The 27,399-nt window shown below is 39.9% G+C and overlaps 1 protein-coding gene across 1 annotated transcript in view; it reads right to left on the bottom strand.

Moving 5' to 3' along the window:
- The window catches only part of tmx3b (thioredoxin related transmembrane protein 3b), a 34,321-nt gene that overhangs the window by 2,616 nt on the left and 4,306 nt on the right, over positions 1 to 27,399 (bottom strand). Inside the window, exons 4-13 of the mRNA XM_026179963.1 lie at positions 23,930 to 24,053; positions 23,364 to 23,409; positions 20,481 to 20,561; positions 19,908 to 20,007; positions 19,628 to 19,705; positions 19,277 to 19,343; positions 14,088 to 14,186; positions 8,749 to 8,806; positions 8,492 to 8,545; positions 3,165 to 3,221 (exon numbers count right to left, since the gene is read on the bottom strand). Of these exons, the coding sequence (XP_026035748.1) occupies positions 3,165 to 3,221; positions 8,492 to 8,545; positions 8,749 to 8,806; positions 14,088 to 14,186; positions 19,277 to 19,343; positions 19,628 to 19,705; positions 19,908 to 20,007; positions 20,481 to 20,561; positions 23,364 to 23,409; positions 23,930 to 24,053 (764 nt within the window). The remainder of the gene's footprint in view (positions 1 to 3,164; positions 3,222 to 8,491; positions 8,546 to 8,748; positions 8,807 to 14,087; positions 14,187 to 19,276; positions 19,344 to 19,627; positions 19,706 to 19,907; positions 20,008 to 20,480; positions 20,562 to 23,363; positions 23,410 to 23,929; positions 24,054 to 27,399) is intronic.

The following is a 27,399-nucleotide window of genomic DNA, read 5'->3' as shown; positions in this document are numbered from 1 at the left end:
CATTTAAAATAAATATGGATTAGCCTAGGTGCCTCAGTTAGTGGGACTACTGGGGGTTCGCCACCATAATTAAGGGTCATATATTCTACCATTTGCACACATTCTTCTTCTACTGCAAAAAATGGTTTCTATGCAATTAGGGCCAGTGGTTTTGTTGTTGTTTTTCTTTTATGTACCATCCTACAAGATCTGTACAAACTGCTAAAGGAATTAAAGTAATAGTGAGCTAATTTCTAGTCTAGCCAAAATTCACTATTCAAGTAATAACTCGGGATTTGGGGGAATTTGCATATTAGATAGAAAGTTAGACGATAAGATACCATTACATGTCTTTGGATTCACTATGGAGCAGGAGCTGAGAAACTATTGGTATTCATTAGAACTAACACAAGAAGCACAGACTACATGTAGGGATGGGTAGATGTGCTCGGTGCTCGGTCTTGCAGCAAGCTATCAAATATGGTGATTTCTCGGCTTTTAAAAAAAGGCTATGCGTCGCCAGGTGTTTCATCAGATTCGAGGTGTTACCTCCTTTGCACAGTATCACCTTAAAGCACTTGTTGCTGCTGAGTTTGCATCTTTTGCTGTGAAGTACAGCCAGACTTTTGACCGCTTCGCCTTGGGCATTTTTAATCTGTAGCTCTGCTCTAAAAGAGCATACGTACCTGGGCCCGCCTACTATCCTTGGAAAGGTAAAATGATTGGCTAGAATCCAAAGTGTATGACATCTCAGGAAAAAAAGCACTGAAATAAAGCACTGAAATAAAGCACCGAAATGTGCGCTGCTTTTCGGTCTGGTTACTACCGTTTATGTCAGAACCGGTGCCATAATGACACTGGATACCGGTACCCATCCCTAACTACATGAGAGTCCCATCTTGAAGACTTGAGCCAAGTTTTTTGTTCGTCAGCGTATTGGAGCCACTCTACAGGCAGTCTGCTAACAACCAAAGCAATCACAAGGAGGTTTTTGGTACCTCTTTACGACTGCCAGCAACTATTCGTCATTCCTCCTTTCTCTGGAGGCTGGTCAGTGCTGGGGGGTGACTGACCAGTCTCGATGCCTGCCTGATTAAAGCTTTAGCAATCAATTAAACAATGACTTCTACCTCCAACCTCCAGCAACCACTAACCAACAGTTGTCTAATACTGATTTATCAGAAGCTGTTCCTTATATTCTGAACAGGGTTGTTGTTCATTAAAAATTCAGCAAATGAATTTTAACAAACTAGTTATTAATTTACTGTGAATACAACCAAAGACTTCACAACTGTCTGCTCAGCTTTAGCATGTACTCGCCTACATGTGCTGCAGCTCAAGCTGCTCTGCTGGGCACAATGTGATTACACAATTTCTAAATTATGCAATTTTCGGCATGTCTTGTGCTTTCCCATTGACCCTTTGTGCACATTGGACAACATATATATTAATACATTTTTGAAATATTGACTTTAATGCACTAATGTTAGTTGGTGTTAAAAAATGAAAATAGAAGTGAACAAATTGTGCACAAATTATGTGCAGTTTACACATTTGAGGGCTTCATGTTATTTTATTTCTTTTTTTTTTTTAACAGGACTCATTAGCAACAGTTCATCAGTTCGTTTTTCTCAAAGTTTCCTTTTGCGCTTTGTTACCAGAAGCATTTTCTGAGCATTAATTATTGTAAGAAGGCCTAATTACTAATCCCAGCTGTAAACTATGATAATCATTATCACAGTATGTCCAGAATATACATTTAGGATGCGTGCCAACATAAAATCTGGATAAATATCAATTTAAAGTTATCAGAAAATGATGTTTGCTGACATCAGGAGGTCGTTCATTTGGATGTCCAACTGGAGAAATGCCTTTCGTAATCATTCCCATTCCGATTACAAGTCCTCCCTCGATATTGCCAGTTTTCAGTCAGCTCACTTCTTTTCACGTTTTTCACAGCCTACAATGCATCCCATATAAGGGGTTAGAGATAATCCTACATTTAAACAGAAACAAAGACGACCTCAGACTTTGAGTGGTTCTCATCTGGTATGTGTGTATTCCTGAGTGTGTTTGTGTGCCTCTGGTGAAAGCAGAAGCAGCCTTACGCCAGACAGACTGCTGCCAGAACACAGTAATCGCTGTGATGACAGAAAGAGGAATAAAAAGCCATCAGATTTATTTCCATGGCCCTCCTAAGGGAAAGGATTAGTGGACATTGACAGGCCAGGATTTTATTCCTCAAAGGAGGGCAATTAATCCTGCGCTACAGCAGCTAAATTCAGTCCCCTAAAACCCAGGAAAAATACATATTGTATGTGCTCATACAAAATTAGGAAGGCTAATCACCTCTTTTATCCTTAAATATAAACACCGCCTATTTTCAACTGTGCACCAGAAGCCTGCTGGTTCAATGTAGTTATATTTCAAGCCATAACTTCTACTGTACTCAGTGACACACTGACTAAATTACACAGGACTTGGGACACCATGTCTGCTATAATCTTGCTCATACAAACAATAACATGCTCAAATTAAAATAACATCCTGCCGCGGTCGTTTTACGCATGCAGATTCTCACACAAAATTATACAGACACACATAATTAGATGCTGTACGTTAGTAGACACAAAACAGACATGCCGACTGCGACGGCCATCCTGGTCGTAGTGGGGTTCTGCCTAATTAAAAGGAAGGGATGTCAGTTTCAAGGCCTCCCTAAGCATGACACCCTAACAGCCAGCCTCAGCTTGGGCACAAAGTTGCTGCAGCAAAGGGTCTAACTGCATCATTAGCGTTGCTCTTTGGCAAGCTATTAGAAAAATACATGACCGCTATAGATTTAATCCACGCACAGCCCGCTTTCCCTAAACTCCTCACATATTCATCTCAATAGGCTGCACTTTCACAACCAGATTTGCATGAGCTTGTGGATCTTTGTGCTTTTCCTGGGTGTATGCTGGATGTAGAGGGGGGGAAAGGGGGGTTTAAAGTTTCCAAGAGCACTAAAAAAGAAATGACAGTCTGTGTAATTGACTTCTCCACAAGAGAGCATCTTTAATGGCAGAGGCTGGCATTACAAGTCAGTGCAGACCTGGATAAGTAGCTGACAGAAGGTAAAATGAAGCTGAGAACGAGGAGGATGACACGAGAAGAGAGAGGGAGGCTGAATGTGAGACACTTACCCCATAATGAGGCTGTTAATGTAGTCATTCCCGTCCATGTGGCCAAACTGGAAGTCTCTGGAGATGCAAGAGAAATCAGTGGCATGAGAAAGCGAAACATTGCATCCAAAAAAAGCTGAGTGAAATGAACTCTTTTTCCTGTCTCGGTGGACTGCATGACACTAGCACAAACTGGGACACAAACTTCAACGCACAATAGTATACAGCTATGAAAACTTGGTGAATGAAATTACATGTTCTTGCTATTGGAAACTGGAGAACGCTTTAACAGAGGAGGGGGGGGGAATATCCCCAAAGCTCCATTCTGTGCCATCTCCTGTTTCTCCTCATCTTTTCTAGCACAGAAAAGACTCAGGTGATTTATCTAAACGATAAGGTAGGAGGAGGAATTCAATTTGTATCTCATTGTGCTGCACAATGTCTGAGCAAAGTGTATTGTGGGCAGACTAGGAAAGGGGGTTGCACAAGTCCAGGAAAACTAGGAACTTTCTCTGAATGACTGATTGTGGAGGCCTCTAGATATATATTATATTCATTCTGAATCACAGCAACATCTAGGGCATTGGTCCCCTGGGTGCTAAACAATACTGCTTGTGCTTGACATGATTATGAAGAAACTGAACTGTATAATATAACCACTGGATGCAATATAAAAATCAGTCTGGGTTACTGATAATCTTGCTGACAATAGTGGGCCTGACTGGGAATAAAGCTCATCAAAAAGTCAGCTTATAACTTCAATGCTATAAGACACAGATCAGGCACTGTTAGAAACGATCCAGATCTCAAAGACTGGCAAAACAACCACTGAGATACGAGACTGAGGCACAGAAAATATTAAATTAAATTCCATTCCAGTTTTACTTTGCTATTATTAGTACTTTTCAGATCCGATAAATTAAACATTTACAAGTCTCTTCACCATGTATGTATATCTTTCCACTGACTCTCCTGGCTGGAGGAATCATGGAGCACACTGGCCAAAATAGTGAGTAACCTACCGAGAGCCTTGTATATGTGAGAGTAGAACAAACTGAAGGTAAGTGTGTCCAAACTGTTTGCGTTTTTATAAAATATTCCCTTTGTGGCAAGGTTTTCTAATAAACTTTTTTTAAAATCCTGGTTGTCTATATTGACTTTATCTGCAGTTCTCACTGAGTATTTTCAAAAGTCAGAGCACAACCAAAAAAAAAGAAATTCCAAGTAAGGTGGGCGTATTTTTTCACCTATCTAAACTCATCATTCTGACCATCATTATACTTGGAGCCAAATCCCAGAGGGTGTTTTTATGCTAGGTAATGAGTAATCATAAAATAATCTTGTGGCCCCGTCATCTCATGGCACACAGTTCTTAGAAATGCTTTAAAAACAAAATGTTTCTGTGGGCTGAAATTAAAAGATGGGACAAGCAGTCAGGGTTAAAAAACAAAAAACAAACAACAGTGAATTCATTCTGGATCAGAAGCTCCACCCACCTTCAAAGCGTTCTGCTTGTTTGAGCAGCCAATCAGAAGACAGCTGGCTTTAAAGGAAAGGGGAAGGGAGCTCAAACAGCTTGTTGCAGAGAGTGGATGAACTGAGGTGCTGCACCAACACCCAGTGCAAGGTCAACAAGGATTATTTTCAACAGTTACCATGAAGCGTATGTGCAAGTTCAAGAAGGAAGATCTGTAATCACTCAGCCGCCTGCTTTCCCGGGTACTCGGCTGCTAGTCTATTCCTTTACATCACTTCCACTTTCTCACGCTGTCAAACTTAATGATGACATCATCGAGGCTGTCCAATCATCTTCTTGCCTGCATTTTGCGTACTTTAAATCTCTGTGCTTTTATGTCTTTCTGCCTTTTGTACAACCCACCTCCTCCCCATCACCATCTTCATCTTCACCACCGCCAGCTTCTAGACTTCAAGGGGTCCTTCACTCCTATCATAGTCTAATTGCCAAACAGTCTGACTGAATTCTGTATCTCAATAAAATCATGTTAATTTCTTCCAACTGATTCCTACTTATTGAACAGAATAGTTCGCCTAACAAGCAAAAGACCCCATTTCGATTGAGAAAAGAGACACAAATCCCTTGGAGGTTTTGTCAGGAAGGACATCCCGCATAAAAATGTGCCAAATCAAACATGCAGTGCTGCCCGCTGTGGCGACCCCTTAAGAATAAGGGAGCAGCTGAAAGAAGCCACACAAATCAACTCTAGTAGAATGAAATAATAAAAATACAGGCTGCAAATGAGCATAACAGGGTCACTTTTAATACATTCTTATTATGTGATTATACTAAATGTGTATGAGTAAATGTTTTCATCTGTCATTACATTCGCAGTTCAGATGAGGGTTTAAGAGGTAGGATGAACTGCTGTTTACTATGGTCTTTTTTGAAGACCTTTTTTTAAAAATTCATAATACTTGCATTAATTTAGTTTTGCCTATTTACACCAACTATTCATAAGTACTAACCTGGATGTGTTTCTGCTCTCCTAGTGAATTAAAGATCAATGCTTACTTCCGTTTTAGTTTCTTCTGCAGCTAAATTCTGCTCTGCGCTTTCTAGTAAATAACTTGTGCTACGTCGCTGTGGTTTGTGACAGTCAAAAGAGTGACACTTCAGAGTTGGTCATTTTCACATTATTTTTAACAGCAGGGTTTCTTGAAATTAGAGCTGGGCGATATGAGATTTTTTCATATCACGATATGTTTTTTTCATTTCAGGCGATAACGATATCTATCACGATATAAGCCAAATAACTATATTTGTAAGATTTAAATGTGCCGTTGCTCACAAGTAAAATGTGAAATAATCAGCAGCTTCTTTTTAAATATTTATTTCCCATAATAAGTTCAACAGGGTAGATGTACTTAAGGAACATGAGACTTTTTCAGCTAAATAAAGGCAAATATTGCAAACTACACAAAAGGCAGCCGCTAAAGCGTTTAAGTTTCAAAATAGAACAAATGAAACAGACTAAATTGTCAATTCCACTTAGAAACAAAATATTAATTCTAAAAATAAATCTTAGTTTGTTTTACAGAAGAACAGACAAAACTGACTAACTTTTGTCAATATCAAATAAACTGAGAACTAAAAGGAAATTCTCAATCTCTCCTTGTTGTATAGCTGAGCTTTTCAAACAGTTTTAACAGTTACTTTAGTCTGACAAAAGCCGAATGATGAATTAGCGCTTCCAGTCAGAGACTGAGGCTACGTCCACACGTACACGGGTATTTTTGAAAACGGAGATTTTCCGTTTTCGTTTTGAAAAATAATCCCGTCCACACATAAAGGCAGAAATGAAGGAAAACGCTGCTATGAACATGCCAAAGCAGCAGGTGGCGCTAGATTCCTAACCGTGCAGAAATGTTGGCCAATCAGAAGTCTAGAAGCCTCGGTGGGAAAAAGTAAACAAAGCTGGGGCATAGAAGCAGAACCGAGTCGTATGTGTGGAGGGACAGTAACTGTGTGTATATGTAAGCATTTAAACACTGCAGAGAGTAGAATTAACAGTATTGTAGAAATTCATTTCACCGAAACAATAACGTGGCGCACAGTGTGACGCATGCACCAGTTTATTGTATTTCCAGACTTGCTTTCGGCACAATTTACAGTGCACGCTACTCTGTTTTTTGTCAGACTTGAAATAGCCGAAATACCTTCACACTACGGAACTTCTATGGCTCTTCCGTTCGACAATCTCTCCGGCGTTGGAACCATCATCTGTTTTCTCTTCGGTCACGCTCGGTTGATTTTTCTAGTCGGCACACTCATTTCCTCCATTACCCGCTGGCTGCTTCCCAAACAAACACACGTGCGGCTTGGCACTTGTGCTGTACGTAACAAGTCACGCGACGTGACGCTGCGGCTGTGATTGGTTCGGCTCTGCGCTACTTAATTTGGATCGGCTGACCTTTTTTTTTTTTTTTTTTTTTTAAAGAGGACAAGAGCGGCGGGGTCTATCACGATAGCGTAATTTCTCTATCGAGTAAAAGTTATATCGCGATACATATCGTTATCGTTCTATCGCCCAGCTCTACTTGAAATGTTGCAAAAGTTTCCTTTAAAAAAAAAAAAAAAAAAAAAAAGGAGCGCACAGAGTCGTTTTTGGATAAAAACCTCCAGTTGAGGCAGACATTGTGACATTGCTTGTCATCTTGTCATGAGTGCTGTAAAATATAAAGGCATACACAATGACTGGTGTAGAGTGACAACCCAGCCTACACGCCCATCAAAGTGACAAAAATCAAACTCCGCCACACAAACGTGGGCACGAGTCCTCCACTGCCCCACACCAACATTTCAAACGGCACCAACTCATTCAAATGTCAGTCACCCCCTATGCTCTGTTGACTCTGTATGCTGGCTCCACCCACTAACAGGGGCAACACTCGGCAGCTTGTAATTACAAGTACCGTTTAGGTGTGTCTGAACGCGGCAGGCAGCTCTGATCTCAGTAGGGATCTCAGACTCTGAAGCCTTCAAAAACAGCGCTGAGTAGTGTGGCAGACAGTAGTATAACAGATGATAGGGATCTGTGTAATTCAATCAGTCTTAATGGGCATGCCTGCAGAGTGAGAAGCACTTTTATCATTACGGTTTGAGACACACCTCTTCATTCAAAAGCAGAAATGTATCTGATGAAGCAACGCGGTCAATGACAGGACACAGCGAGGAACTAAAGCACTGCATCATTATGCAAATGTATTGGACTTTTTTTTTTTTTAACTAATCTTTTGTGGCAATCCACCTGGTGACTGACTCCCTGCTGACAGTGATCAGAAATGAGGGTCACATAAAGAACAGCAACCTTTGAGCTCATTTTACCTGAAGCCACTTCAGCAAAAAACCCCGTTTGCTTCCACCTGGGTGCTGTAGGGGAAGGATGACCTGCCAACTATAGCGCACTTGAGCAAAAATAACAATAGTGGCAGTGTGAAATTATGCATTCAAGTGTTTTTTTATCCTTTCATTTGCCTTGTTACGCTGGCTCCTCTCCTGTAAAAGAACAGGTCGAGCAGCACAGCGCGTAACATAAATACCCCATCTCCAGTTGTTATCGCACAATTGGAGGCAGAGAAAACAGAAAATTATGCATTAATACAAGCCGAGTTGTGTTTCTGAGTGACAGCTGAAAAGAACACCTATATTTGGAATCTGACATTTTGCATAATTACGTTCCTACTGAACCTCAACAAAAACAGACGTGCCCTGACAAAGGTATAACTTGCTTGTGAGTAGACAGGCAGCGTTCCCCAGTGAGCGCAACATCCTAGAATAAATGTATAAATTGGATCTCCGTCTTTGACCTCATCATTTACCCGTGCCTTACCTGTTAAAGTGTTCCCGGTATTCCTTTGCCACCCTCTGCATCAAGGTCTTTAATCTAAAAGCAAATTAGAAGACAGAGAAATACCACACGAGTTGGAGTCTAACCTTTTTTTAGCTGTTGGCTGCAATTTGTAGGCAGATGCAAACAATAATGGTCTTATCTGTATTTGAAAGCCATGCACTTAAGCTCAATTATTGTGGTGAGAGTGGGAGTAATTTATAAGAGTCATGCTTTTTAATTTCAGTGTTCTTTTGTACCTGCCACTCTCCTCTGTGGGGTCCTTCTCATCGATGATTGCAATTGCCACCAGTTTGCCTGAGGTGGAAGACAAGGATTACAAATCAGTCAGACACACAAAAAGGACGGTGAAAAGACAATGGTGGGAGGGTAAGAGGTTCCGGAGGAGATCTATCACCTCTCAATAGGGGAAGAAGAAAGGAAGGGACACGGCGAGCACTTTGCTCATTCATCACTCAAACATTAAGCTAGCTTAGGCTTTCTGCTCGGCTGAATAGGAAACAAGTGGTCACTTTGTGGTGGGAGAGCTATTTCAGTGCCATTCAAAACCCAAACCCACAACAAATAGATCTGCTTAAAAAGCACAACAAAAAACTGTTACACAACTTTAAAGGTTTGTTCTCGGCCTGATATGCTTTGATGCTACACGTCCCTTGCTGCTTGGGTGAGAGTGCCAGCCTGCCCCCTGGTGGTCACTCACTTTGATTAGATGCCAAGAATGAGGTTATATAAAGAAAGTTGCCAGCTTTGCATCAGGAGAAGGAATAATATTTAACATGTATATTCAGTGAAATTATACTGTATATCTAAATAACTTTGATTGCAGATTTTCTGTAACTGCTGGTGGAAACAGAAAATCAGAGAGGAAAAAATGTTAATTTATGGTTCAGTTGGTGTTTTTATTCTTCATGGGAATACAACCTGTGGAAATGTGTATAATTAACTCTGTGCTGTGTTTGAGCATGAGCACAGCAGCATCATTCATCTGTGTATTTCCAGGAAGATTAGATGGATTCTGCACAACTCAAGTTGGAAAAGGACAAATTAAGTTTTACACTAAAATTGCACTACCATGCAAGTATTATTTAGACATTTATGGAGTATTTTTAACAATGTAGCCAATTTAATAATAATTTACTATGGCAAATAAAGCCACTCAAGTGCAGCAGTGTTCAAAACCTCTTTGTTTTTCAATCCTCTACATGTGGCAATTTCACTAGTTACATATGCTGATAAGCATCATAGGCTTCTTATTTTCTATGAAGGTGACAACAAGGTGTAGTAAGTGCAATTATAAAAGTGAGTGCATTCAAGTGATTAATGAGGGATTTCTTCACATAAATATCAAGTCTGCAGATTTAAAAGGAAAACAGTTAATAAATTGACTTTTGGTTCAGAAGCCTTGCGGCTCTTTCCAGAGGATCGGATGTCAAACATCAGATTATCCGAAAGGGTCTGTGGGGTTAATTAAAGAGCTAAAAAGACTAATCCTATGTGAAAGGTGGGTTTTTCACAATCTGGCAACTTAAAAAAGCTGAGCTTGTGACCTACTCATAATTGATCCAGAATGCATTAAATAGATCTAATATTAATAAACGTATTAGTGAAAACTTACAACCGGCACACCCATCGAACATTATATTTACCGTGTTTGCACTGTGTCGTTATTTATTCAACCACTTTTTGAAACCACTGATGTTTCTCAGCCTGCTACCCTCTGGCATCAAAGCCCCTCGTTCTGTGAATTTAGTTGTAATTTTTGACCCACAGATGAAATGAAGAACCACTGGTGTTATTTTCTACAGCTTCGACATCCAATACTTCCAAGCTCTGTGATCATAGGGTTGTTATTATATCTTTTAAACAATCTCCAAGCAAAAAGATCAAAGCATAGAAAAGATATTTTTCATGGCTTACATGTAGACAGAATTTCTGAATCCCTTACTGCTCAAGTCTCAAGTCCTTTAAATTCCAAGATTTTGTAATAATAGCTTTAAAAAAAAGAATTCACATATTCTAAAATGTCGTATTACATTTCTATCAGGTTTCTATTCATGTTTGACCTGCAGAAGTTGTTTATTCACTAGTTCACTGCCTCCATCCAATAACGTGTGAAGCAAGTTGGATTCTAATGGGTTAAATTAGAAAATCTGCAAATTAACCGCACTATGAAAGCGCTTGCTTACTATTTATCTTCTATCCCCAAAGAAAAACCTTCAATGTTTCTTTACACCGCAAAGAAATCCAAACTGCTGCCTTTTAATTTTAAAATCCATGTGTTGCATGTTTTTTTGCTTTCAGTATGCTACCAATATAGGTCTCATGTGCTCTAAATCTTAGCCCATAAATTACAGTTTCAAACTTTTCAATGGTTTGGTCACACTGGGGCTGTCGCGGGTACCAAGTTCTGTGTCAGTGTGACTTACGATGTGTTGGAGCAGGGATTTTACAGCATGAAATGTCACTCCTACAGCTCCGCTGAGCCCAAGAGCGTGAAATCTGATGCTTTGTTGAAAAGGCTTCAAAGACAAGGCTGGCAAATTCACAGATACACATCAAACTTAACAATGTAGCCTTTAATCAGTTACAGTGTTTATCCAATTAAGATGCTATGGAGACCGTGTTATATGCAGAACTGTTAAAACTAACTGGAAAGCCTGCTATATGGATGGGCCAGAAACTAAAACTGCACACAGTAACACATTTAAGCAACATTCAACTGTTGAGCATCACTGATCTCAGCAACATCAGCATAAAGGAGGAAAACACTGTATCTAATATTAGAAAGCACAGCTTTCTCTGCACAGACCATCAATTTACTGCCGTTTAAGAGGCAGTTTGTATTTCACTCTTGAGCTTAAATTTCCTTTTAGAGGAGAAGTGTATGTACATTTAAACAAGCAGAACATGGGCTATATCTGGAGGGAAGGGATACTCTTTGCTACCTTAGCCCTGGATATTTTTACTGGATTTTTTAAAAACAGCAGCTCTATGTTGTTTGATTCTTAAATATAAAGTTGTTAAGTGGAAGACATGTTTAGAGATTCTAAAATATTAAGGGGTTTTACAATGTAATAAAATGAGGCAGGCAGTCTGAGCAAAGCCATGTATAAAGTGCTGATGCAGTTCAAATGATATAAGCTGGTATTCAATCTGTAATCACTTTGGTTCCACAGTCATAAAGATTAAAAAGGACACACACATAAAAAAAACACATTAAAAGTCCCACATCTTAGGCTCACAATTAACAAAATACAGCCCTTTAAAAAACAGTCATTCTGCAGAAAATTGATCTGTATCTATTCTGATAATAAAGCAAAGACATAAAATGTCCCAGTGCTGGGTTTTTAAAAGTGATCATTGGCTGCATGTCTTGTTTTCCATGAAAGGAAACTGAATATTTTGAGGTTTTCGGTTCATTCTTCTATTTCTCAGTGAAATTTCAGCAATTAATCTACTAACCAAAAAAACAAATGAAACTAGACCCAGAAACTCACGATTCCATACATTTTGAAGCAGGATATTACAGTACTGTGCAAAAGTCTTGAGCCACCTGTCATTTTTGTAAACTTTGCTTCTAAGGAGCAAGACTTTCTCCAAATCAGTTTTAAAGTCCTCTCATGCAATAGTTCTTCAGGTTTTCTGATTATTATTGTTACGTCCCTCTGCAGCCTCTAATCTGCTCAGTGTGTTCAGCTGGTGCTAATTGGCCACACCTAGTCAGGTGTGGATAAAAGCATACCTGAGGCAAGCTTCCCAGGGAGCTCACTAGTCTTTGCCCTGGTGGCACCAGCCATTTTAGCCAACCTGATAGTCCATTTTAAGATAAAACCTCTTTTCACCTACACGCTGGTATTCGTCTCCTTTGTTATGTTGCGGCTTTTGAGCCGGGTCGTAACATAAGTGGGGGCTCGTCCGGGATATTTGGACATTTTAATGGAGACTGAATGTCAGTTTGTTTTGCTTTTAAGTGGGTGAGTGATGGTGTTCACTGTAATTGAGCAAACTCCCTTTTAGTAAGTGTGTTTCAGCTGGGTGGCTGTGCTGCCCTTCCAGCGAAGCACTTGTTTGTTGTTTTGCCTTGTTGTTTTAATTTGTGTTTGGTGGCTATCCTGGATGGGGGTACGCTTCAGAGTTTGGTAGGAGACTATATTTCTGGTCTGCTGCCTGCTCTCGAGCCCCCCTTTAAAGTTGCCTCGAGCCTGGTACACCACTGAAGACTAGGGTAGGTAAAGTTAGGGTTTTGTTGTTGTTGTTTTTTTTGTTGTTGTTTTGTTGTGTTTTAGGCTGGGAGTTGCACATAGTAAATCAGTGGCCCCAAACTTGGTAGGGGGTTTGAGACCATTCATGATTATGGTCTGTAGCTGAGGCAGGTAGGCTGTTTTTAAGTTGGCATTGAGTGTACACCATGTGTGTGCATATGTCAGTGTTGATGGATGCTAATGAGATCCTCATGAGGTGAGTGTTTTGTGCTGTGACCTTTAGTGTTGTGGGGAATATGGCTATTTTGTTGGATCACTTTCGAGTGTTGTTGGCCAGGTGATGGCAATAACACTGTGGGGTGCTGAGCCACCCTTGATGTGATCATTGTGTGGCCATAGCTCTCCATTTTGTGGTTGGTCACTAGTGTGCTTGATTTACTGAACTTTGTGGATTAAGTAACTTGTTGTGGTATAGGGCCACTGTATGTGACTGTTTGTGTGGTGGAGACAACAGATCACTTAGTTGTGATTATTTGTTGCTACTTTTGGTTTTGTGTTGTAGCAGATCAGGTAATCATTTTGGGTTTGACTGTGCTCCTTCGTGTTGGTCACATGTTACTTTTTGTGTGTTCAGTGTGGCAACTTCAAATCCTCATGCCCATCCATGCTTAGAGATGCCAACTATAATGTGAACACTGTGCTTCTGTTAGCTGTAACTTTTATTTCAGGTTTGTGGGTCAAGGACCTGAAGGCTTCAGAGGGGCTTTTAATAAATTTAGGGGTCTTAAAGGAACCCTTTTAAGGGAGGAGGTATTACGTCCCTCTGCAGCCTCTAATCTGCTCAGCTCAGCTGGTGCTAATTGGCCACACCTAATCAGGTGTGGATAAAAGCATACCTGAGGCAAGCTTCCCAGGGAGCTCACTAGTCTTTGCCTTGGTGGCACCAGCCATTTTAGCCAACCTGAGTCCATTTTAAGATAAAACCTCTTTTCACCTACACGCTGGTATTAGTCTCCTTTTTTATGTTGCAGCTTTTGAGCCGGGTCGTAACAATTATTCAGAGGAATGATTGTTTGTTAAGCTCAAAGCCCTAACATATAAATAATTCAGGCATAAAAAGGCCACCTAACTCAAGGGTCTACATATGACAGTTAACTTGGCAGGGAATCTTAACTGTATTTTCATTATCTTCACAGGTTTCAATAGATCACTGCATCTATTTCTCATTTTCTTAGCAAAATCTAAAGAAATTAGGGGTGGCTCAAGCCTTTTGGACAGTATTCTATTATAAACCCTAACTAAAGTAAAAACAATGTGCAAAGGAAAATGAAATTCAGGAATAAATACGTTATATATTGAAAAAGAGCATACGCCACCTGTTTCCCCCAGCTCATACAACGTAAAGCCATCAATCTGAAGGTATCCTTGGAAGCGCTCCTTGTTCACCCACAATGATAAGCTACTGTCCTCGTACTCTGCAACACAGACAGGTAAAATCTTTCAGAAACAGAAGCACAGAGCTAATCAACATTCAGCCCAAAGACTGCCTATAATAAAAAGGGAAAGCAGAAGAGTGTATTGATGGCTGGAATGTAAGAAGATCAGCGTTTGCCACCTGTATGCATTCTTGGGGAACAAAGAGCAAGACAGAAGCTGAGCAGTCACAGCCATAGGTCAGATAAACAATGACCAGAAACTGTTTTGACAGCCAGCTGCCTCTGGCTTAACAGTCAGGCAGGGTATTCAAGATCTGAAGCAGCACAATGATCTATGACTCAGAGCGAACAGATTGGCAATCGATGGAGATGTAAACAATCAAACGCAACAGATGGCCAAGTCATAAATCAAATAACAGTTTGTTTAGCCTTGACTGTTCACAGTCACATTTCCAGATTAATTACTATTTATCAAATAGATGGCTGTCAAGAACATTAAGAGGAAAAATACTGTAATTTTCATTCACAATTGATGCCTTTTCCCCCAAAATGCTGGCTAACCTGACCTAATTTTAACAGCTAAGGAAAGAAAAACATCACATTTGGTTTGTAAATGATTCTGCAACCATACATTTATTTTTAACACATCTGGAGCAAATGTATAATTCAACAGATGCAACAAGAGAAGAAAAAAAATCCTATCAAATGCACCATATAAATAAAAAAAAATAAACAAAGACAGAAAAATAAAAAATTACTTCCTGAATGCGAGCCACATGTTGTTGCTCCTCTAACATCTGGAGGCAACACGCAAACAGGAAGCAGAGAATGTCCCTGAAGGGTATAAATAGGGTGTAACGAAGCTGCTTAAACAACACCGTTTTCTCCAGCTGAGAGGCTACAGGACGCTCATAATTGATGTCAAATGTAGCCGGGACCTTATTATGACACGTTAATAAGTTACCGTGACCTTTCGCTACCATCATAGTAATTACAAGAACACTGATGACTTTTAACATGATTCTCATCCTGCAGGGCTCCAAGTGAGCTGGAAGCATAATACTAAACATGACAAGCTAAAACCTGGAACACACTTTTAAACCCCCCCCAAGGTCGTAGCTTACAGTAGTATTAGAAACTATTCCTCAGTGATTATACTGTGCAAAGGGAGCGGAGCCTTGCTGTTAAGACTGCTGAGTCAGTGGATAGGGCAGACATTCCAGAGAGTTCTTTCCACAGATGTTCTGGCTTTACAGACAGCATGCAGCTTCCCAACTTTACCCCAGAAGCAAAAGAAAGCTCGGAGGCCCCATACTGGGGTTGTACAGCCTGATCCACCTCTACACCGACTGAACCTGCTTCACCTTGAAACAAATTAGAACTGCTTTCTTCCCGGGCGCCACCCTCACAATCTCCATACTGCCCTACAGGAGCCCTTCAGCCCAGAGTTCACACAGTGGGAGGTGAGAGAGAAAGATGAGGGGGAATATAAACAGACAGTGGGTGGAGTGAGGATGATCCAGTGTCAGAGTTTGGAGCAGAGGGAGGAGGCAGCTCTGACACATTTCAAGGATGAAGGTTAATGGCACAGAAGACCTCCAAGACAATGCAAAAAGTGTAGAAACAGAACCACAGGGGGAAACGCATAGAGAGGGGAGGAAGCTGCTTCATAAAGATAACTCAGACAGCGTACGATCCAGGAGAATGACGTGTTGAAATGTGACACAAAGCTCGGTGTAATGATGGGTAATTTGCTATTATAAAAAAGAACACATAAGGTTTAACAAAGAAGATGCGTTGGCTCAACTGCTAAAAGGAAATAGGAATACAACAACAAATAAAAAGAGTGTGATATAAAAATATTTTATGTATTGCTCAGTTATAGGATCGGGTAAAGATAAAGAAAAAAAATGATGCTGTCAGTAGCTAGCAGCTCATATTCATGTAAGGTAATGCTTGAGCAATCAAATCAAACAAAGCTATATCGGTTATAGTTAGTTATATTATTTATAGTGAAGAAGAAGCCACTGTTGGTGACAAATGCCACATGAATAAAAAAATATAGAAAAGTGGACAAGAGCCATGTAGTAAGTAGACTTACTACTAAAGTAAATTCACTGAAGTACTTCACTGTATTCCTACTTTAATTACTCCACTGTAATTTGCATGCAACTGCAGAATGTGGAACCCCGACTTACGAATACCCCATTTAACGAAAAATTCAAGTTATGTAGGCACCATGCCCGCATAACGAAATCCGCTGGCTCTGTTTGGCTGAGCCCAGAATGCCTACAATGCCTTCCGGATCATGTGAGAACCCCCTTGGCTTTCGTACTTGCGCTTCGCTATTCCACTTAAACGGTGTATTGTTGTTGCAGTTAGCAATTAGCCAATAGCCTATCGGTCACTCAAAAGGCGCGATGGGTGCTTCGACTTAAGAAAATTTTCGACTTACGAAAGACCCTTGGGAACGAATTAATTTCGTAAGTCGGGGTTCCACTCTACATTATGTACTTATAGCTCAGCAATAAATTAGTAATTAAACATTACACCAGCAGCTGGAACAATAATTTGATCATTTTGACCTAATAATTTGACAATAATTAAACATTTGACTTATGTTAATCATGTCTAAATACTTTTGTCCACTTTCCAAAAACAATTATCCAAAATAAGATCGTGAAATCCACGGTCACAATTTACATGCAGCATCTCTGCCTTTTTTGCACTTCATACCCCATCTCCCACCCACCACTCCTCTGTCCAAACAAAGTAAAAACAACAACCAGTTTCCATCAATGTCATTCACGCTGACCTTGCCAACACTGCAGATTGCAATAACCAGTGAAATGAAGGCTGACCGTGTGCGCTGTACCAAAATGTCATCATTGTGTTATCACCTGTTTAAGTGTGATCTTTTCTGTCATCACATTCACAAACTGTTAATCATCCTGTCATTTACATGATCCCAATAAACATATGCAAACACATTCGGCCTCACAGCTGGCAGCATTATGAATGTTTCCATACAAGGAGTGGAAAGGCCAAACCATTAACCACTGAGTCAGATTAACAGGAAGCCTTATGTGGAGCTCTGAGCATTAGGAGGACTCAAAGACCCAAAAACGTGTCTAAAGACTGTTGGCAAGTGAAACAGTTACAAATGCCATACTGTGCATGCTGACATATATGCTAATTATATTTTTCTGCTTTCTTACATGTTGCCCAGTAGCTTTCAATGCAGCTACACAATGATCAAAACCACTTGGCCTTTGAAGCACAATAGCAGAGCAGACCTGTATAACTGTATGAAACAGAGGATTTGGATAATTAAATATGTATGAGCTTCTGTGTTCTACTATATCTTAACAGTGCTCTTCAAAGGGGATGCCGCTATTTGTGATGCGCACTAAAGCAATCAAAGCTAAACAATAACATGTCAAATATCATTTTACACAAAGCGAGAGCTTGTGTTTGGACAGTGTGGTTGTGCTCAGTGGGACCCGTTCTTTAAAAACAAGAGTGCACAGCAAGAACAGCAAGTGTGCAGTGAATTTCTAATGAGTACTTTGAATCTGTGTATTCGGAAAATACATATGAAAGCAAATAGTTGGCGGGGGGGCATGATCAAAGTCGTTAGAATATCTTGGCAGCTGTCGGCCTCTAAAGCTAGAAGATAAACAACAATGCAGCAAAAAAAGAACGTGTCAGTTTCACAGTATAATACTCACACGCTTGACTAAACGTCACAGCCTGCCATAAAACAGTGTCACTAGGTGCCTATGCAAATGGGCTCATAAGTTTAGCCATATAAAATTTTCTGACTGAACACCATGCAAAGTGAGGGCAACAGCAAACCATATGAGGTGTGGTTGACTCATTTATTCCTTCATCCAACATTTAGCCAGAAGACCTTCAGGGAGACTAGAAGCATACTACAGCAGATGGACAGAAAGCCGAGGCTGAAGGCTATAAGTCTTTAAAAAAGCGAGGCAAACCACTTTCTTAAATTTCTCTTTTGCTATCACTTGAGGTAAGTGTCTAATGCTTAATGACTCAGTTTCTGTGTTACTATACTAAATAATCAAAGTTTTTTTCTTCTGCAGTTTCCGAACGACTGAAGAGGACAAAGAAAGGAAGGACACAACCATGTCATTTTGCCATGCTGCTCCTCTCCTCAGTCCTTGACAAGTTTAACACACCGTCACCATGGCAATGCTACAGATTCATCACATCCTCCGTATCAGAGTCCTAGAGGACTCTGCAGAGTGTGGAGTTTTTGTGGTTAACATCTACTGTGGCGAGCCTCTTCTGCTGAGATTCTGGTGCGTGAAGCCCGCCTTCCGAAATGGTCAGGTGGAGCAGATGGATGCAAACGCACAGACCGCAACGCAGATGGATTTTGTTCTCCGGGTCACACACCGTGCGCCTGACCTCCCTAACAGCCACTACTGGGGTCCGTTTGTGTTGTCGCTGTGCCTCGACGCTCTTCGCTTCCGGTTCCGCCTGCCAACTCAGGCCCAAAGCGGCAGAGAAATACAAGAGATCATGGAGGAATGCGGTGAACTCATGTTACTGCGCTGAAAGCTTTCAATTATGACCTGAAAAAGCAGATCCTCTAAAGCTTTTACGCATCGCAAATGTGATTTTCTTTTTTGTCTGCTTTGACTCGATGGCTGATGCAGCGATTCACCTCTTGGCTTTGACTGTATACACACTACCAGCTCTGCGCTCTTCTTTGGTCGAATCTGCGGTCTCGCACGCCCACTCAAGCCAGTTCATCCACCCTGGCCTGCTATGTATGTCCGCCCAGAGACAAACTGCCACAACATCACTGGCCTAACCACACACACAATAGTGGGCAGAGCCTGGGGTGCTTTATGATGGGCCAGGCACACCATAACTCAGTGTGGTGAGGATGAAAGAGCAGCGGCAGGAACGGGAAAACTACATGAAGACAGCTCTGGTTACAAAGTTTATGTGAGAGGCGAGAAGGAGGAGGGAATAGCAGGCGGGAGCAGGAGACAGCATGGCACCCTACTGCCCTCTAGTTAAGCTATTAAACTAAACCAATTGAAAAAAACAAGACAACAGTAGTGGACAAAGCCTAAAGAAAATAAAATACTTACCATCATAGGTAAAGTAGCCTCCATCTTTAAAGACTACGACAGCAGGAAGCTCTGGCAAAGATACTGACTGTTGAAAACACAAAAACACCACTTTAGACAAAGATCCATAAATCATATAAAATATGTGAAAAACTCTTTGTACTGGGAAAAAAAAACATCAGAGCTTGTAACGTGTGCAATCCCAGGGCAAGAGACATGCTCAAAGAATCTAAATACATTATCTCAAACTAGGAAAATATAACTGCATGTGTCATTCCCAAGTGCATTAATGACATGTTTGTGAGTGTATCTTTGTGAAATTAATTTCATACTTTCTAAAGACGAAAGATGATCGCCTATTCAAAGCATTACCTCTGGCAAGGCTTCCTCTGAAGCAGAGAAGAAGTAAGTATAGACGATGAGCTCAGAGGCAGCGTCGTTGTACTTCTCCTGCAATAGCAAAAAAAGAAGGAAAAAAAAAAAAGGCTTTCGGTATTCAAAGATTGTAAATTATCACTTGAAGGTATTGCATAGAATTAATTCTTTCTTATATTATGTCAATGCTGCAGCATAGCATTGCCCCTATGATGCAGACTTTTGTGTGGTTGCTAAAGAATAAAAGAATGAAAGTGTATTGATGTAGGTTGCTTACTTTGAGAGGAGAATCCCCACCAACATACACAAAAAGCACATCGTGCCGTTTCATCATGTGCTCAAACATCTGCTTGCTGGGAAGGGCTCGGACGGCTGGTCTGATGGAATAAAGAACAAACAAACAAACAAACAAACAAACAAACAAACAAAACATAGACAGGAGTTCATTTTGATAAGTATTTAAACCTCACAGAGTACAACAGTGATGTGTAACGTCCTAATCTTGGTTTCTGTGCTGCTAGCACCACCCAGTGGCAGTTCAAAAAACCACTGCAGTCCTCAACCCGTCTCCGAGCCAAGCTTTTGATCAGCCCCTCTGTCACGGATCTAGTTTGATTTCCCTCAAGGAGGGGAGAAATCTGTCAGGCTCACTTGATACAGTGGTTTAAAGTGGAGCATCAGAGGCAGAAATCCATTGAGCTATGAAACAAATATGGCCTGGGTTGATAAGCTGCCTTAGATGGTTTTCATTTAGCTTGGCATGTCTTCCTGTGAAATAAGGGAAGTTCTACTCGGCTCTCAGTTTCTCCTCATGTTGATTTCCAAGTGTTGTTTGAACCCTGTAACTTACCCTGCCACCCTGTTGGCAAACTCTACAATATCATCTTTTGTCCTCGGTCCCTTGTAATTGTAGGCAAGATCACCCTTTAACCTGAAAATAATAAGAAAAAATAGTGAAAGACTGAATATTTCATTGAAAACCCATTCAACACCTTTCACTGTTTTGTGCCAACAGAATGACACCGCTTGCATATTTATGTGAAACTGAATAAAACGGGAATTAACTGCTTGGCAGTCATGCATTCAGGATTTGTATGAAAAAAGAATATTATGCAAGAGGTGTACGTCGAACTAAATTTTCTGATTGGACCGCTCTTTTGACATTTTAGAGTAGATTATTTTTGCTGTTTAAGCAACACAAATATTTTTTTCCTTCTACTGGTTCTTCCTCATTTTATATAGCAGGTGCCAATTTTTTGTATGCTTTTCTAATGTAGTGTTGGACCCACCTTTGCCCACTTAAAAAATCCTAAATTAATTGGTGGCATAGATTCAGTATAATATTGGAAACATTCCTTACAGATTGTTTACCATGTTCATATAAAACCAGTACACGATGCTACAGAATTGCTGGCTGTACGGCTCTCCCTTTCAACCTCATCCCAAAGGGGGTTTTGGTCGAGAGCCGAGGCGAATGGAACATACAAAACCCGCTGGCATGTCGATGGAACCGGCTTCAGATCATGTGTGCTTTGTGAAATGGCGCCTTACCCTGCTGGCAGTGGCTATCAAGAGATGCACACGGTCAGCAACAATACTCGGCTCGGCAATGGCATTCGAATGATGTTCAGTTGGTATTAAGGGCCTTAATATGCGCCAGGGAAAAGCATTCCCCACGCAATTTTACCACTAACCCAGCCTGAAGCGTTGACACAAGGCAGCTGGATGCCAAATCGTGACCCTACCATCTGCGCATTACAGCAGAAATCTAAAGTCATCGTACCAAGACATGCTTTTCCACACTTCAGTTTTGGTGAGTCACAGGGAGTGAAGCCTGGTTTGGTCTGGCCAATCAAGTTTCAGCGTGTTACGCATACTGAGATACTGATCTGCAAAGCAATCATGCTCAAAATAGTTGCAGTCACTTTTCTTTTTTGGGGGGGGGGGCCTTAACCAATCAAGCAGTTCTCCTCTGACCTCTGTCATTGACAAGAACAGCCCATCACTGGATGTTTTTGTTTTTTATATCTAATTTTGTAAACTATGGAGACAGCTATTGTAAGTTAACAGGAGTTAGCAATTTTTGAGAAACCATTGCAATAAGCAGTTTTATAAATCCACCTGTTCCCTTTCATGTTATAGGTGTCTCATATGTTATACATTGAATATAAGATATGTGGTATATGATGTGAAAAGAAAACAAATTGAAAACCTAGAATTTAATGCCAGATTAAGCCTTTCTTTTACAGACGTTTCCATCATAATTTTGAAACTCTGCCCATGTTTTATATTAACATCATACCTTTACATATGAAATGAATGCCTTTAACAATAAAAAGCAAATTATCTCACTTAAAAGTCTGTGACCAACATCTGAACTTAAAAACAACAACCTGTCATACAAACAGCATGTTCTGGTGAAACAGCACCTACCAGGAAAACCCTGTTCACCGCAAAGGTCAACTTAATCTAAATCATTACACCTCCAATAGGGGAAAAAAAAAAGACAAATGACTTTACCTAATTGAGTTCCAGCCGAGAAAACTGCTCGAGTCGAGCTCTTACAACAAGCAAAATGCATTAAGGATTGCTAAGGTTGCATCAGCCCACGGCGCTTAATGAACTCAGGGGGAAACAGAACTCTAAATCAAGTCTCCTTCTGTCACCAAGGGAGGTATCTCGTGTTCTTCGATGGATGTTTCATCACTTGCTTGGTTTAATGTTATGAACCCTGCAGTGATCTTGTGGCACTTTCCCAAATGAGCTTGATGAAACTAAATGGGGAGCCCATTATGTTAGTGTGCTGATAAATGATTCAGCTTCATATAAATGGAGGGAACTCTGCTAAGTTGCAAGATCATTTATCTCATGTCAACATGAGCCCTGCCGTTAAGCAGCTGGTGTCTACCTAAATTCATTCATTTTATAATAAAAAAAATGGCACTTGAATTTTAAGAAATGATTTGAAATAAATTAAATGGAAAGTATGCGCTAAAACATTTGGACAACTGCATTTGTAGTTTCACAGGTACACTCAGATATACTGTAAGAAAGGCATACGAGTGAAATCAAGAAGCTATTGCTAATTCCAATGATTAAAGGGAGTTTTGCACAATCATCCCACAAGAAATGTGTAATTAACAGCACTCTGAAGTGCCAAACTAATATAATTTTTTTTCAAAATGTGTGAACTGACTTTGTTACTTGGTTATGCCTTAAGGAGAAAGCAACAACACCTTATTCCCTCTTGAATAATTTATCTAAGGGCATCTCCAAAGGCAAGGCAACAAGGGAAAAAGCATCTTTATAATGACACAAAATACACGCAGGTACACTTAGATACAGGAGGTTACAGTGGGGGTGGGGTGGCTGAAGCAATAGCTAGAGTATAAAATATAAATAATGCAACAGCCACATAACAAATTACAGTCCAAAATTACTACATGTTGGTGAAAAAAAACGCTCCTCTGATTAAATAGTGAAAGGAAAATTACTGAAGCTTCACAAAGACAGTGTTACCTGCAAAACAACTTTAATGGAATAATTAAATATTGTGTTCAAATTTAATTAACCTTTTAATAGCATATTACTTTTTCTAAGCGCTCAAGTATAATAACTTGTTTTTAAAAGACTGCTTGGCATTACTTCCCATAAAGTCTATAATGAGTGTGGGATATATTCAAATCATTTAACTTCATCTTGCATCTATACCAAACTAAAGAGTGGTACTTACAGTTTTATTGTGGGGTAACCACGAACACCAAACTCTGATGCCATTCCTGCAACACAGAAAACAATACAAATCATACTTGCTTTTTTTGAAAGGCTTAATCTCCACATCTTGAAAGACGTCTCTCTCTTTGAAAGATTTTAATACCCTCTTGTAATCGTCTTAAAGGATTCAAATGCTCTCCTAATTTAATCTCACTGCAAAAATTAAGTATATCTCTCTGAAGCATTACAGATTCAAAAAGAAAGATGCTTTCCTGTGGCTGGAGAATACGTGTCCATAGATTAATCTTGCAGTTAGCAGCTGCTTAATAAGACACAGAACTGTTGCATTTGTAGAGGTATAATTTTTACTCTAACACACTTGTAATATTGCTGTACCAACATCCCTACACGTCACACAAATGTCACAGTAACTGGCATTAATACTCTAATGTTTATATTGAAAGCATCATGATGTTGAACAACATGGTCCATTACAGAGAAATGTTGTCTCTAGCACATAAAGTAATCACCTGGGGGCACGCAAGCTCCAGGGGAAGACATTAAACTGCTACATGATTTACTCACCAGAGTAAGCCGTAGCATCCATCTTTCCCACACGAACCGGCGACCCTGAGCTCTTCAGCTCAGCTCCTACCTCATGCCATATTGGCTCTAGTTTTTTACAATAGCCGCACCACGGAGCATAGAACTGAAAGAGACCACAAGAATTTTAAAAAAGCATTCTTTAGATCATGTACAACCTACTGTGAAGTCTTTCATATAATCATAAACTATATTAATAGCGACCTTAATATTGCGCTGTCAAGATTCACCCCATTGTTGAAAGGACAAACACAGCTGAGTTAAAGCATTATTGTGTGGATGCTTTAAGCATCCACACTATTGAGTTCCTGTTTCTCTTTATACTTTATTATTCTTCAAGTTGCTCGTTTTTCGTCCGCTAACTACTTCCACAATTTTCAGCCGATTTTCACCGTTCAAATTTTAAACTATTCTGCTATTTTTGCTAATTCCTGCTATGACTTTTGCTATTTTTTGCTATTATACTTTTTAAAATATTAAGCTTTTTTCCTTTAATTTGTCCCATTGAAATGAATGGGAAACTTCCAAAATTCTGCTAAATTTTGCTTGTTTTTGAAACTTAACTACTTCCTCATACTTTCACCTAGAACAACCATTCAAACTTTAAAATGTTCTCAAATTATTGGGCTATTCAGGTATAAAGCAGCTTTTTCAAATCTTTTACCGTTTTACTTTTATGCCCCTTAAAGTTTTGAGTTTCAAAATTATGATTTTTCACAAAATACATGCGTTGTTATGGTTGCTATGCTCTTGGCTTCCAGTGTGTCACTAAAGGTTTTGCAATTTTCACTTCATGTCCGAACAACTTCTTGCTACTTGCTCAATTTTCACTCAACTTCCACAAATTATACATCAAAACGTAGGTATTTTTGCTGGCTTTCAGAAAATGTCACTATCGTTGTTGTGGGATTTATAGAATTTTGGCAAATCTCCTCAGACCAACACAAGGTCTCAAAACTCTCCATATAAAGTCAATGGAGAGTTTGTTCAAAATCACCGCTGCATTTCTGTAATGAGAGGCATATTCGAATCGTCATATCTCCTTAACGAAGCAAAGTTAAGACATGAGGCTTGTCCCGGTATATCTTCAGACACTCCTGACGCTCACAATTCAAGAATTTCTTTCTCAACTATTAACGTTCTGAAATGAGTTGGACTTGTTTGAGGGTAGGAAATTCGTCCGTCGCTCAGATTTCTTCAGATTTCAAACTGTGGAAATGAACCACTTTTTTCTCTCGTCATAACTTTTTGTTGGATTTCCACAGAGACCTGAAAATTTCCATGATTGTTCACCAAAGCCTGCTGTCTCTTACGGTGAAAGAATGATATCGATACTCCAAATAGATTTCAAGTCACAAAGCGTTGTTTGAGGGCAAGTCAAGGCAGTTTTTGCTTCGCTCTACTCAGTTATGGTGCATTAGAAGTCAAATATCTTTAATAATTCATATTTTAATGATAAATTGTAAACACTGGAAGATTCCCCCATCTCTTCTGAACAAAACGGTGTAAGAATGACCGCTCTAGCCCCTACGGTTTGGAAATTATGGTCATTTGTTTGAGGGGAGTCCTCACTATGAGAAATAGGCTGCAATAATCCTGTGCCTCTCTGTGCTGCGTGTGTAAAAAGAGGCACATGTTTTGGCGGGAAAAAGTACACAGGCTCTCTGATTGGTGGATTCAAATTCAGCAGCTCCCAGGCTGACCTAGAAACTTACTTCTCTCTCCCTGTGCATTTTTTTGCTGATTTTTTCATTTAACAAGTATATTTGAGGGACCCTCAGCATGTTCAGCATTTTTTCAGCTGTCCATTTTGCTTTTCCAATTTTTCTATTTAACTTATTACTATTGTGCTAAATCATACTGTTTCTGCTATTTTATAAGATTTGTGCTTAATATAGTATTTCTGCTTTTAATAGGATTTGTGCTTAATATAGTATTTCTGCTTTTTATAGAATTTGTGCTTAATATAGTATTTCTGCTTTTTATAGAATTTGTGCTTAATATAGTATTTCTGCTTTTTATAGGATTTGTGCTTAATATAGTATTTCTGCTAAATTATAGTATTTCTGCTTTTTATAGTATTTGTGCTAAAACATAGTATTTCTACTAAATGTAGTATTTATGCTTAATCATAGTATTTCTATATATTTCTGCCAGGTCCCCAGGCAGCCAATCCTCTGTGAGGACTTAGACATTCAAATTTTCAAATCAGGGCCTGCACGGTTTCCCAGCCAATCATATATGTGTCCTGAGGCATTCAAATTTGCATATTGGGGCCTTCATGGCTTCTAAGCCAGCCAATCATATCTGAGGGCTGAGGAATTCAAATCCACAAATCAGGGCCTGCACGGCTTCCCAGCCAGCCAATCATATATGTGGCCTCAGGCATTCAAATTTGCATATTGGGGGAATTCGTGGCTTCTAAGTCAACAAGTCATCCATGTCGTATATCTCTAAAAATTCACATTTTAATGATAAATTGTTAACACTGGAAGATTCCCCCATCTCTTCTGAACAAAACGGTGTAAGAATGACCGCTCTAGCCCCTACGGTTAGGAAATTATGGTCATTTGTTTGAGGGGAGTCCTCACTATGAGAAATAGGCTGCAATAATCCTGTGCCTCTCTCTGCTGCGTGTGTAAAAAGATGCACCTGTTTTGGCGGGAAAAAGTACACAGGCTCTCTGATTGGTGGATTCAAATTCAGCAGCTCCCAGGCTGACCTAGAAACTTACTTCTCTCTCCCTGTGCATTTTTATGCTGATTTTTTCATTTAACAAGTATATTTGAGGGACCCTCAGCATGTTCAGCATTTTTTCAGCTGTCCATTTTGCTTTTCCAATTTTTCTGTTTAACTTATTACTATTGTGCTAAATCATACTGTTTCTGCTATTTCATAAGATTTGTGCTTAATCATAGTATTTCTATATATTTCTGCCTGGTCCCCAGGCAGCCAATCCTCTGTGAGGACTTAGACATTCAAATTTTCAAATCAGGTCCTGCACGGTTTCCCAGCCAATCATATATGTGTCCTGAGGCATTCAAATTTGCATATTGGGGACTTCATGGCTTCTAAGCCAGCCAATCATATCTGAGGGCTGAGGAATTCAAATCCACAAATCAGGGCCTGCACAGCTTCCCAGCCAGCCAATCATGTATGTGGGCTCCAGGTATTCAAATTTGCATATTGGGGAATTCGTGGCTTCTAAGTCAACAAGTCATCCGTGTCATATATCTCTAAAAATTCATATTTTAATGATAAATTGTCAACACTTGAAGATTCCCCCATCTCTTCTGAACAAAACGGTGTAAGAATGACCGTTCTAGCTCCTACGGTTAGGAAATTATGGTCATTTGTTTGAGGGGAGTCATCATTATGAGAAATAGACTGCAATGATCCTGTGTCTCTCTGTGCTGCGTGTGTAAAAAGGATGCACCTGTTTTGGAGGGAAA

Source organism: Astatotilapia calliptera, chromosome 9 (assembly GCF_900246225.1).
Source record: "Astatotilapia calliptera chromosome 9, fAstCal1.2, whole genome shotgun sequence".
NCBI classification, from domain to species: Eukaryota; Metazoa; Chordata; class Actinopteri; order Cichliformes; family Cichlidae; genus Astatotilapia; species Astatotilapia calliptera.
This window is presented reverse-complemented; position numbering and strand designations above follow the sequence as displayed.